This window comes from Oppia nitens, unplaced genomic scaffold, assembly GCF_028296485.1.
Source record: "Oppia nitens isolate AA-2021 unplaced genomic scaffold, nextdenovo-longstitch-racon4-pilon3 scaffold49_pilon_pilon_pilon, whole genome shotgun sequence".
Lineage (NCBI taxonomy): Eukaryota > Metazoa > Arthropoda > Arachnida > Sarcoptiformes > Oppiidae > Oppia > Oppia nitens.
Window position 1 is genome coordinate 76,741 of NW_026533231.1, and position 13,181 is coordinate 89,921.

Sequence of the window (13,181 nt, forward strand, 5' to 3'; positions counted from 1 at the left end):
GTCAAAATGGTAAGTATATATATATTTAAAAATATTTTATAAGTTTGATAAATAACTATAACACAAAAATAATAATTTAAATTTATCTTATTAATAATACATATTTAATTTTTTAACAAACATAACAAATTTTATTTAAATTAATTAAAATCAACACTAATAATAAATAATAATAATATTATTATTAACAATTGAAATTATATTCAGCTTGGTCAATATTTTTTGAGTGCATTATATCATTATTTTTATTAAATTATTTATATTTAGACAAATATATCAAATCATGCGAATCATATTCACTAAATACTGATGAGTGGTATTTTGTAACACCAATGACTACGGAAAGGCGTGGTCTGGCACTGGTAGCCAACAATGGGTTTATATATGCTATCGGAGGCTATAATGGATTTGAATATTTAAATACAATGGAAAGATATGATACAAAAACACAGCAATGGACACCAATGGCTAATATGAAAGTTACTAGGTTAGTTATTTTTATATTATTATTATTATTATTATTATATAGTTTTGAAATAAATTAATCAAAAAATTTTAAAATTAGTAGACTAATAATTATTTAAAAATTATTTATAAATTTGAATATCTTTTTAACAATTTCAGTAATTTCTTAAATATTTTAAGTTTATATTTTTTATTTAAAAAAATAAAAGATCAAATTTTGGTTCAGCATCATTTATGAGTAAAATATATGTTTGCGGCGGTTATGATAATAATGATAGAAAATCATGTGAAACATATGATCCGAAATTAAATCAATGGACACCAATTGGTTGATGATTTTAATTATGGAAATTATTTTATTTGTATTAATTTTTATAATTAATTTTATTAGCATCAATGCAATTAGATAGAGTTCATTTTAATTTGATTGCATTTAATGACAAATTATATGCATTGGGTGGCCTAACAAAAGGTATATTTTATTATTATCTATAGAATTTAAATTTTAACAAAAAAAAATTATTTTATATCTATATAATTCTATAATTTTTTTAAAATAAAATTTAATATTAAATTTTGTATAATAATTATCAAATATTCCTGTTTTTTAGTTATATTAATAATATTTCATGTATAAATAATGAATTATAACATCTATTTTACATATAACTTATATTTTTTGTGATTATTAAAGATATTATCAAAAATAATTAGATATATAAACCATTGATTGAAAACTATTAATTAATTGCAAAAGTTTTAGTCACATATAACAACATATTTTTAAAAGGTAGTCATATATTATCAAATATTAGCACATATTTTGCATTTAATATAAAATAATAGTTAAATTACTTTTTTCTCATGTATTTTTGTATATATTAGTTGTTTAAATTTTTTTTTAAAAAATAGTATTTTATATGAATGCAACATAATTTGTTAATTTTTGTAGACATAATATAAACATAATATTTATAATATATTGTAACGTCCTGCGTCGCTACTTCGACGTAAGGGTGAATCGGCTTTAAGTCGTCAGTGTCGTAGGCACCATGTAGGTCTCGCACCGACCTGTATCTGTAATATTCGCTCGCATTCGCTCGCCAGCTCTATGCAGACTTCCTCGTTTATGATTCCCCAACGCTGCACTAGGTTGCCGTGCGGTGGTTATTACATGACACCATTGCCTGATCATGGCCGATCCTTACCACACCCATGAAGCACGTAACGTTACCTCGTCTACTCGGATTGTCGTCTGTGAAGTTTCGTCTGTCTAGGGGTTAATCGCATCGCGAAATTATACGTTGTCTAGGGGTTGTAGTATCGCGAAGTTATAAGATGTCTAGGGGTTCTCGACGGCCATCCGATAACCGCCTTCCGGTCGCTCCCGATGTGGCGTTTGTATTACACTGTCGGCCCTTTGGCCTGATCTGGCCGAGACCTCATCTCGAGCCTCAACCGTCTTCGCGACGGGAAGCGAGACGATACCGGTGGTCTCGGCTACAAACCAAATGTAGATCAGAGACTTCGCTAGCCTCGACCGAACGACTCGGGAGGCGAGACTCTGTCTCAGTAAACAAATCTTACCCGATCTCTGTCCAACACTTACGCGACTACCGTCGCCGGCGAACGCAAGGCCCGAAGGCCTGCGCCTACAAACATTTTAACTTACTGTTGCTGTTGCTAACCGTCATCAATTTATTGATTAAATATATAAAAATATAATATGGGTTACAATAATAGATACTACACGTCCTCTCGTCTCGGCGTCTCGAACTCAACTCCTCGTCTCCAGTCACTCAAGTGACTTGGGAACAGAGTTCTCGGAACACTTCCCGAGTCGGCGCTCTAATTACACCAATCATATACTACTTAACAATGACACAACTACTTCAACTGCTCTCTTATTGGCTATTACCGTCTCGACCTAGTTAATACGTACCGGTTGTCATTAAACTAGTTATTGCCTCAAAATAATGCAATCAAGGTTTTCTAATGCTATATAGCCTATGTAGTATATCGTATGCTATAGTGTTACTTATTATTATTATATAGTGTCAATTAATACAGTAGTATTGTATTGGTGTTGTTAATGCCGCTAACATTGAAATATACTGCTATGTATTATAATGTTATGCTATATACACCTCTGTGTATTATGATGCTATGCTTCGTACCTCACTATATAGCTTAAAGCTATGAAGCTATGAAGCTTTAAGGCCTCTACTGAAGCTTAATCTCCGTCAAACGTAACAATATTTTTCTACTATTTTCTAGTCTCTGCTAAAAGACAATAGAAATAAAAACATTATTTGCATCTATTTAAATTAAATAAATTTAATTAATATGTTTATTTATAAGTATAAATAACAAAAAAATTAAAATGTATTGTTTTATTATTAATTGTAAATATAAAATTAATTGATTGATTTTTTAAATATAAATACTTTAGACTTTTCAAAAACAAAATATTATTACATATTTTCATGTTTTTTTAAACAAATATTTCATTGAATAAAACCTGAATTTTAGTCACATATATCATATAAATTATTTTTTAGCTGTCGGACAAACAGATACGGTTGAAATATATGATCATAAATCAAATCAATGGTATTATACGACATCATTGCCAATAAAAGTATCAGCATTTGGAGTAAATATATTTAGTATTATTTTATTTTGTTGTTAATAATATTAATTATAATATTTTATTATTTTTTAGGCAACTGTTATAACAAAAATATGAAAATTTTATGAAAAAAAAACATTTAATTTTTATTTGTATTAAAGAATACTTATTCATTGTTTTAAAGTTTTTACATATTTTGTTAACAATGTGTAATATTTATACTTTTGTTTAAAAAAAATTATAATACATTTTTTTTTATAAATTTATAATTAATATTTATTTAAAATATTGTAATGTAATGTAAAACCTATGGAAAAATATAATAAACAATTAGTTTTAAATCTCACTTTAATTAATAAATAGAAATAAAATTTACTTAACTAAATAAATTAGTACACAATTAATTAAAAATATTGAAAAATAATTGATTATTTAGACAATCAATTTTAGTTAAAAATAATAAAAACACTACAAATATGATTATTTTATAGATAAATATATTAGTATTATTTATCAACAAAAATATAACTTAAGATTAATTTTTTAATTATATTGATATCTTTGTAAACACTTATTAACACAAATTATATTATTAAAATATCTAATATAAAAGTAGTAATTTTTATTATGACAAATATACTGTATATCTAATTATATTTATATCAATAGTTTATATATAACTTTTCTAAAAGCTAATAAACAATTTTATTTCAGTACACTAAAAATTATAATTATAACTTAAAACTTTAAAAGTTTATCATTCGCAATTTTAATTAATCAACTAATGTACCGTATATACAATACTATATACTCTAACAATATTTTTAATCATTATTATTAAGTACTTAAATTAATACTTGATCTTTGTTTTATAAACTTGAAAAAAATGATATCAATATTTTTTTTTGTTTTTTACTGATTGTACGATTTTTAGTCTTAAATTAAGTTTATATAATAGGACAAACTATTAACAATTAATTAATTAATTTTTCAATTATATCTAAGAAATTATTATACATTAATTTTTGTTTTTGAAAATAAATTATTATTAACAAACAAAAAAATGTTTAATAAATATTATTTTATAGTATTTATTGCTAATATTTACTTACTATTAAATTGTTTTGATTCAACAAGTACAATTGCAATCAATAATGTAAATAATATATTTTTAAAAAATGTTAAATATTTTTTTTAAAAAAAAGACTAATAAATAATTTTATTTTTAAATATTAATGTAATTATTAGCAAACAATTACTGATGACTTATTAGATAATAGTTTTATCTATATATGCGGTGGTTTGGATGGCACAACCTATTTGTCTCAATGTTATAAATATAACAAACAGACAGGTATTTGGGAAACCATACAATCCCTGACCACTAAACGAGATTTATTTAGTCTGATTTCATACGATTCAAAACTGTATGCAATCGGCGGCTATAATGTATGTATTTGAAAAAAAACTGATATTTAATTATATAAATAATTAATAATTTTTTTAACAAATAATAAATTTAAGGGTAAAACTTTAAATAGCATCGAAACATACGATACACTAACAAATAAATGGCAATCAATAGCACCGATGAATATAATACGCCAGTATATCATATAATTTTATTCAACTATTAATTAATTAATTATTTATTTAATCATTGATTATAAAACCTTATATTTTTAATTTATATATATATATAAATATAAAGTCAACATGATGCAACTGTAATTCAAAATACAATATATGTATGCGGTGGTCTAAATGGTAAGTGTAATATAATATTAATAATTAATATATTATTATTATTATTATTAATTAAATAAACAAAATTTTTAACTTATTTTTATAATAATTGAATTACAAAAACAAAAAAAATCATTGTATTTTCATTTTCTTTTAGAAAAATTAATTAAAACATATATATATATATATTAAAAAAATCATTTGCTTACGCACAGACACACACACACATGCATAGAAACACATATACATACATACATATATATATATATACAAACACATATATATACACACACATACATAGATACACACACATACATACACACACATACACAAAAATGAAATAATTGAAATTTTTAAAAATTATAATCTATAAAGATTTTTTTGTTAAATTTTTTAAAATAATTTTAATATTCAGGCAATGTATTCAAAACATGTGAATATTATTCACTAACTACTAATGAATGGCATTTTGCTCAACCAATGGCTACGGAAAGGCGTTGTCTGGAACTGGTAGCTAACGATGGCTTTATATATGCTATCGGCGGTCATAATGGTAAAGAATATTTGAATACAATGGAAAGGTATGATATAAAAACACAACAATGGCAGCCAATGGGATATATGAGATATGCTAGGTTAGTTATTTATATATATATCAATAATTATTAGTTGAAAAAATATACTAAATTAAGGTACAATATTAATACAGTATATACTGTATATATATAATATATACTTTATATATATTTAGTATATACTTTATATATATATAGTATATACCAGTGATTAACATTAAGTGATATCATGATAACTTTTTTGATAAATGTAATAACGTTATTAATGTTCAAAATTATAATAAATAAAATTATTTATAGATAACCATAGATATCATGGTACATTTCATAAATTATAATAATAATTAAAAAATTCCTATACATATAATGTTAATCACTATAATATACAGTATGTATATAGTTACATATATTTACAATATTATCTATGTTTAAGTAAATGAATTTATTATCATTTTTAAAATAATTTTTTAATTTTTTATTTAAATTTTATATATATATAAAAAATGTAAGAGGTTACTTTGGTTCAGCATTATTTATGGGCAAATTATATGTTTGCGGCGGTTTGGGTAATACTGATCAAAAATCATGCGAATCATATGATCCGAAAGCAAATCAATGGACACCAATTGGTTTGATATGATTTGTCTTTTTTATTTTTTTTTAAATATTTATTTTTGTTTGTTTGTTTAGCATCTATGCTATTAGACAGACATTATTTTAAGTTAATTGCATTTAATGAGAAATTATATGCATTGGGTGGTCAAGGAAAAGGTATATATATTTTATTAATAATTTTTTTATATATAACATGAAATATAAGTTTTAAATTAAATATCTGAAAATTACTTATATTTTTAAATAATAAAGTATAATTTTAGACTAGTTAAAAAAAAAGTTTTATAGTTAAATTTAATTAGAATAATACTGTTTATTAATATATAATAGAATAATTAATAATTATTTTTAAAATAAATATTTTAATAGATGGTAAACCAACTGAAACTGTTGAAGTTTATGATTATAAATCCAATCAATGGTATTATACGACATCATTGCCGAAAAAAATTTACGCTTTTGGGGTAAAATATTTTATTTTTTTTTTGTTAAATTATTTTTTTTACTAATTTATTATATTTTTTTAAAAATTTTATTTAGGCAACTGTTTAACAAAGTTATAGTACAAAATTATTGTAGTTTCAAAAAAATTAATATAACATTACCTAAAATTATTTGGAAAAATTAATAGTTTAGATGTAAATTATTTTGATTAGTATTATACTAAAGTTATTTATTAAAGCAAATAATAAAAATCTAATTAACAACAAAATTTAGACTAATTTACTTAAATTATTACTTATTATTAAAAAATAAAATTCTCTAATCTTAACTACCATTTAAGTCTAATATTTATTTTTAATTAAATATTTTTTTTAAATATCAACAAAAATATTAATTAAATGAAAAAAATATAGTTTTATTTTTATTAATACAACTAATAAAATAATTTAATTATTTTATAAAAAGTTTATTAAAGTAATTTAAAAAAATTATTGTTATTATATTCAAAATAACAATTAAAAATTTTAAAATCAAATAATTTAATAAAAATTTAATTTATTTTACTATTATTATTAGAATATTTTTTATAACATATTTTAGTTTTTGTCTTAATTTAAAATATTTCAAATTTAATTATTTGTTTAAATATGGTATATATTTATTTATAAATTTTATATATCATTTATTAAAATAGTTTGTAATTTAAAAAATCTATTTTTAAAAACATTATTACAACATATATATAATTTTAAAATTTTACACAAACAATCTTATCAAGATAACACTTTATGATAATAGTTTTGTCTGCTTATATGACACCTTTCCTCAACAACCAAATTTTAATTCAAATCAAAAAATGTATTGTTATATTTTAAATTTTTATTCAAATCAATGTTATTTCTATTGGAAAGTTTTAATGTTTATTGAGGCAGGTAGGTATTTTATAGACGTTTATTTTATAGATGGATAGCATAAATATTTTATAATCTAGCAAAATTTCTTTTTATAATCAGAATTTTAATTGAAGTTGATTATTGTATATGCATAGCGATAGGTCTTGTATTTTGATGATAATTCTTATTCTTAGATCGGTAAAACAAATTTGGCAGTCAATCTAATTTTTTATAAATATTTTATAATTAGTAAGATAATGCACTACTATACATGTTGCGCGGGACAAACTAGTTTTTATAATAATAATATTGTGCGTAATAATTTACATGTTTTTTGTGTTAATTAAAATTAGTTTTTTTAAGTAAATTAATAAAATGAATTTTTAATTTTCTTTATTATATTATAAAATATTGACATATAGTCTTTTGAGGTGGTGACTGAATTGCCCACTGCTCTGCCCACTGCTCTGCCAACTGCCCACTGCTCTGCTTTTGGGGGTATAGGGGGTATAGACTTATTACATTTTAAACAATTTTTTCAAAAATCCAAAATCAAGGTGGGTCAATAGAAAATTCTTTAAAATTTTCTTAAATTCTAGAATATACCCATGTAATTAATGTTCCCATAAGTTCACGTATAAATTCCTAGGAAAATAGGCAAAATTTCTAAAAATATAATAAAATATAAAAATTAATAAAAAAATATTAAATTTTAACAAAAAAATAATTTTAAAAAAATTGGGCAGTGGGCAGAGCAGTGGGCAGAACAGTGGGCAGAAACAGTGGGCAGAAACAGTGGGCAGAGCAGTGGGCAATTCAGTCACCACCGTCTTTTGATGTCTATTGTCTATTGATAGCTAAATACTAAAAATTTTATTACAAATACATTACAAACAATAATGATTTGACAAAATAATCAATTAGTTTTCAGTCGTAGACTATCGTTGATTTTAATTGTATTGATTATACATTTTAAAGTCAATTGCAATGATGATGATAAAACAGGTAACAACCTGTCTCTCTCTCTCTCTCTCTCTCTCTGTCTCTGTCTCTCTCTGTCTCTCTCTTTTTCTCTATGTCTCTCTCTTTCTCTCTGACTCTCTCTCTCTCTCTCTCTCTCTCTGTCTCTCTGTTTCTCTCTTTCTCTCTATTTTTTTTTACTATGCTTTACTATGCTGTTCACCACTTATCTGTCGAGATGTTGGTGATTGGCAAGCTGTTGATGACATGTCAAATACAATAGAAGATAATGAAACAAATTATATATGTGCTTGTAAATATCAAGATAATCATTGTATTATTGAACATGCGAATGAATGATAATATGATGGATACAACAATAAGAAATATTCATATTCATAATACTATATTTAATAGTTTTTAGAATTTAAATTAGTTGTTACTTGTAATGTGTTAACTTATATGTTTTACTTATAAGTTAAAATTATAGTTTCAATATACTTCAAATATATACAATATAAAAGTATAGAAATAAAAATAAATTAATTGTTATTATATCCAATATCTATTCAACAATAGAATAAATAATTTAATAAATTTTAGTTTATTCTTAATATTATAATAAAAAGAATTTTTTGTGTATAATTATATCTATTATATTATAAAAATTATTTAATTAATTTTTTCATTATAATACTAACAATATAGCAAATAGGCAAATCTGGTTACAGATAATGGATATAATGAAATTGTAAAAACAATTTATCATTAGGTTTTCAAATAACACTAATAAATAATTTATTATTTACTAATACTGAAACTAAATTATCAAATCATATGAAAACAAATCAATTACTAAATATATTAATTAGATTTAAATTATTAGATAAAACTAATGAATTTTATAATTTTTGTAAACTTAATTTTGATTATTCAAATTGATCTGAATTATAATCATATATTGATTGACGAATTTTCGGTTTAATTTCGGTATTGAAATTATTTCTATAACTATTAATATTTCGATAAATATCGCTAAGATTTTTATCGATGTCATTAATTGATAAATTAATAGCTAAGGGATAGTTAGATATAATATAATAAGTAATCATTGGTAGTCTAATAGTGGATTTATATTTTATTTGTGTACTAATTTGATATGATTTATATAATGCTATTATAGACCATAAATGCCAACACATTATTAGAAAACATGATAAAAATATTAAACAATTAATAAATTGTTTATTAATATTAATGGAAAAATTAGGAAAATTTAGTCTAATTGTTGTTAAACTAGTTTTTAATTTATTTAGTTTACTGATTGTTATTTCAATTACTGATATTATTACTGAATAATAACTATAACCCCAAAACATACCCATAAGTCCTCCCAATTCACACCAATAACTAATGGCTGACATCATTGGCGTATATATTACTATTAGTTTCAAGTGTCGATTAATAGAAATTATTAGATTTTTTATACCAATATTAGTAATTTTGTTAATATTTGTACGCAAAATATCGTATGAATATGTATTGCAATCGCGTTTACATTTTTTTTAGTAATTCAACTAAATTGTAATCAACAAAACAATCAGTTATATTATTATTATGATTATTGCTTATATTATTATAATTATTAATTATGGATAAAATTGATGATTTATTTTCAATAGGATATTGAATCCAATAGTAATTATAATTACATTTTCTATACTCTCTATCAGTCATTATATTTAACATACATTCCGTCCGGGATTTTGGTTGAATTGGTTGTCCATTAGTTGATTGTTTAACGCCATCGATGTTGTTATCATCATATGATTGGCAATCAGTCTGATAGGGAAACGGTAGATATTTTTGCAGATATGTATTAATCATGAATAATGATATAAAATTTTCATTATTAATAATATTCAAATTGTTTGTCTGAAAATGTGTCGGTGTATTACTTGTAGAAAATTGAATTTTCATTGACATATTATAAATAAATTTTATTTGAATATTATTTGTTATATAAGCAATTTGTTTATATTGGGTTAAGTTATCCTGGTTGTACATTAATCCTAGACATGGTCTACCCGTATAGCTATAACGTATATAATCATTACCATTGAAATGATTGCATTTTCGATAATAATCGCCAATAATAGTACAATCAAACAATTTATTGTTAGTTATTAGTAGATTTTTCAACCAATATTGTCCATCAAAACACACTGTTATCGATGGTATAATTGATACATCAATCAAATCATACGTTTTATTGAAATATAATTCATTGTTTGTCTGATATTTCAAATACTCTGTTGAATGAATTAATATTTTATAGATAAATAATATCCACAATAAACTGATAATAATTTTAATTTTCATAATTTTTATTCGAAAAAAATAATGTCTATTTTATTAAAAATTAGTTTAACATAAAAAAATATTATTACTTAATATGAAAATATTTATATCAATTCTCTGACTTAAACTACAACTGATTAAAACAAATTTTACAAAACTTTATATATATTTATATTTGTTTCCCAATTAAATGTTTTGATAATAATAGTAACTACTAGTAACTAAATGTACGAAAATATATAATATATTTGTATTATTCAACAGAAATATTTAAATAAAGTATTTAAAAAAAAAGTTTTTTGTTAATAAATATATAGATAAAACATTTTGATATTATAAACAGTTTACAGTATTATAGTAACAAAAATATTATTTTAAATATAACGTATAATAGAATATTTTAATAGTAATTTAATAAATTTTTTTTAGTTTATTGTTAGTATTATAATGAAAAAATAATTAATTCATTTTTTTATTATTATAGATAATGTTATAATTATGCTAAAAATATTATATTATAATTGTTTTTATTATAAGACTAACAATACAATTAAAATTTATTAAATTATTTATTCTATTGTAGAATAGTTATTGAATATATAATAGCAATAAATTTATTTTACTAATTATATTAAACTTATTTTAGTGATTTATTTAATTATTTCTATTCAATACAAAACCAGTTGAGAATGCTAGAAAGCATTTCCACACGAATTCCTAATCATAATTAAAAATTAAATTTAAATTAAAAACAGCAGCTCCGCTACGTCATAGCACACCAAACATTCGTCAATCAAAGTCCCGACTTTAAAAATTTAATTAACCATTTTTGAGATCAAGGAATCCGATAAACATAAAATAAATTGGTTTAGACAAAAAAAGAGTATCGTTAAATTTTACTTTTTTATAATTGTTATATATAAGTTAAACTCAATATTTAAATTACAAAAATCGAAAAATAATAAAAAATAAGTCATTAAATTTGAAGTAATGAGATCATTTTCAGCGTCATCGATTGTTATGACTTCAATGTCGTCTTCAATGGTTATACCATGATTTCGTTAACCCAAGCGAAGTCAATATCGTCTTCAAATATAAATGGATTGTTTTAAAGTGAAATATTGTTGACCTCGTCAGTGGCAATCTCTTGAGATTCGACTCTGATGTTATCTTCATTTGGTGCAAACAGAAGATCGTCGTCGTTTTATGCAAACATTGGTTCCTCTTGTTCAGAACAATATGTAGGATGCGGATAGTACATGTTGTGGTCAATTAGTGCCTAAAGATTATACAATCATTCTCAAAGACGTATTGTTGGTGGACTGGATGTTCGTCATCCAATATCTCTATCTGTTGTCACTCTTCATTTTAGTCAAAGATGACATCCAAAATTTCTAGTTCCACAAGTAATGTTCGTAACGTATTATGCATCAGAGGTCAAACCAAAATACAATTAAAGTTTGACACGTATTTTGCATCAGAGGTCAAACCAAACTACAAGTAAAGTTCGACACATATTATGCATCAGAGGTCAAACCAAACTACAAGTAAAGTTCGACACATATTATGCATCAAAGTTCATGGAAAACTACAAAAAAGTTATGACACTTACTGTGAATTCAGAGTTCATGGAAAAATACAAGAAAAATACGACAATTACTATGACATCAAAGTTCATGGAAAATTACTATAAACGTACTACACTTACTATTACGTCAGAGTTTATGGAAAAGTACTACCAAGATATTTTTAATTTTTCACATAATTCTATACTATTTTGTTCATTTCAAACAATTTATTTAACATTAATATTTAAGTATTAAAAATTTAATAAAAATTTAAATGCACATAACTTACATTATTACGATTATTTAAAACAAATCTAAACTTTAAAAAAAATTAAAATAAAAAAAATTAAAATAAATTTAAAAAAAATATTTTATAAAAAAATTTTGACACTATTTTCTTTATATTCCTGATAAAATAAACTTTAAAAATAAAAAAATTTAAAAAAAAAATAAAAAAAATTTTTAAAAAAAATAAAAAAAAAATTTTTTATTAATTATTGGACTCCATTTTGTTTTTTTTGCTTAAAAATAACTTAAAAAATAATAAAAATAAATAAAAATAAAAAAAAACACAAAAAAAATCGTAGCTGAGCCTGGATTCGAACCTATGTTCTCGTGGGACAGACAGACCGACAGACCGACAGACCGACAGACCGACTTATAGAATTCATATACGTATTCCTTTCAGGAATTCGTGAATATTATTTTTTTGTTAATTTATTTACTATTGGTAATAATATTTTTAAAACATTTAATTACAAACAAATTGTAAATATACAGTATATATATAAAAAAAAAGTTTAAGTAAAAAATTACATTAATTATAGTTAAAAATCAGTGAATTAATATTTTTTTTGTATGTAATACTTACTATTAATATTATTTTTATTTAGTATTATAAATAATTTTTTTAACAAAAGAA

The 13,181-nt window shown here is 22.5% G+C and overlaps 1 protein-coding gene across 1 annotated transcript; it reads left to right on the forward strand.

Moving 5' to 3' along the window:
* Positions 1–4,202: 4,202 nt before the first annotated feature.
* LOC128959385 (kelch-like protein 5) lies at positions 4,203–6,614 on the forward strand (the record flags this gene model as incomplete). Its single annotated transcript, XM_054305331.1, has 9 exons — positions 4,203–4,253; positions 4,346–4,546; positions 4,622–4,704; positions 4,809–4,864; positions 5,259–5,478; positions 5,929–6,047; positions 6,109–6,189; positions 6,403–6,497; positions 6,574–6,614. Coding segments are annotated over 9 exons (918 nt in total), but the record flags the coding sequence as incomplete, so codon positions are not given.
* Positions 6,615–13,181: the final 6,567 nt, after the last annotated feature.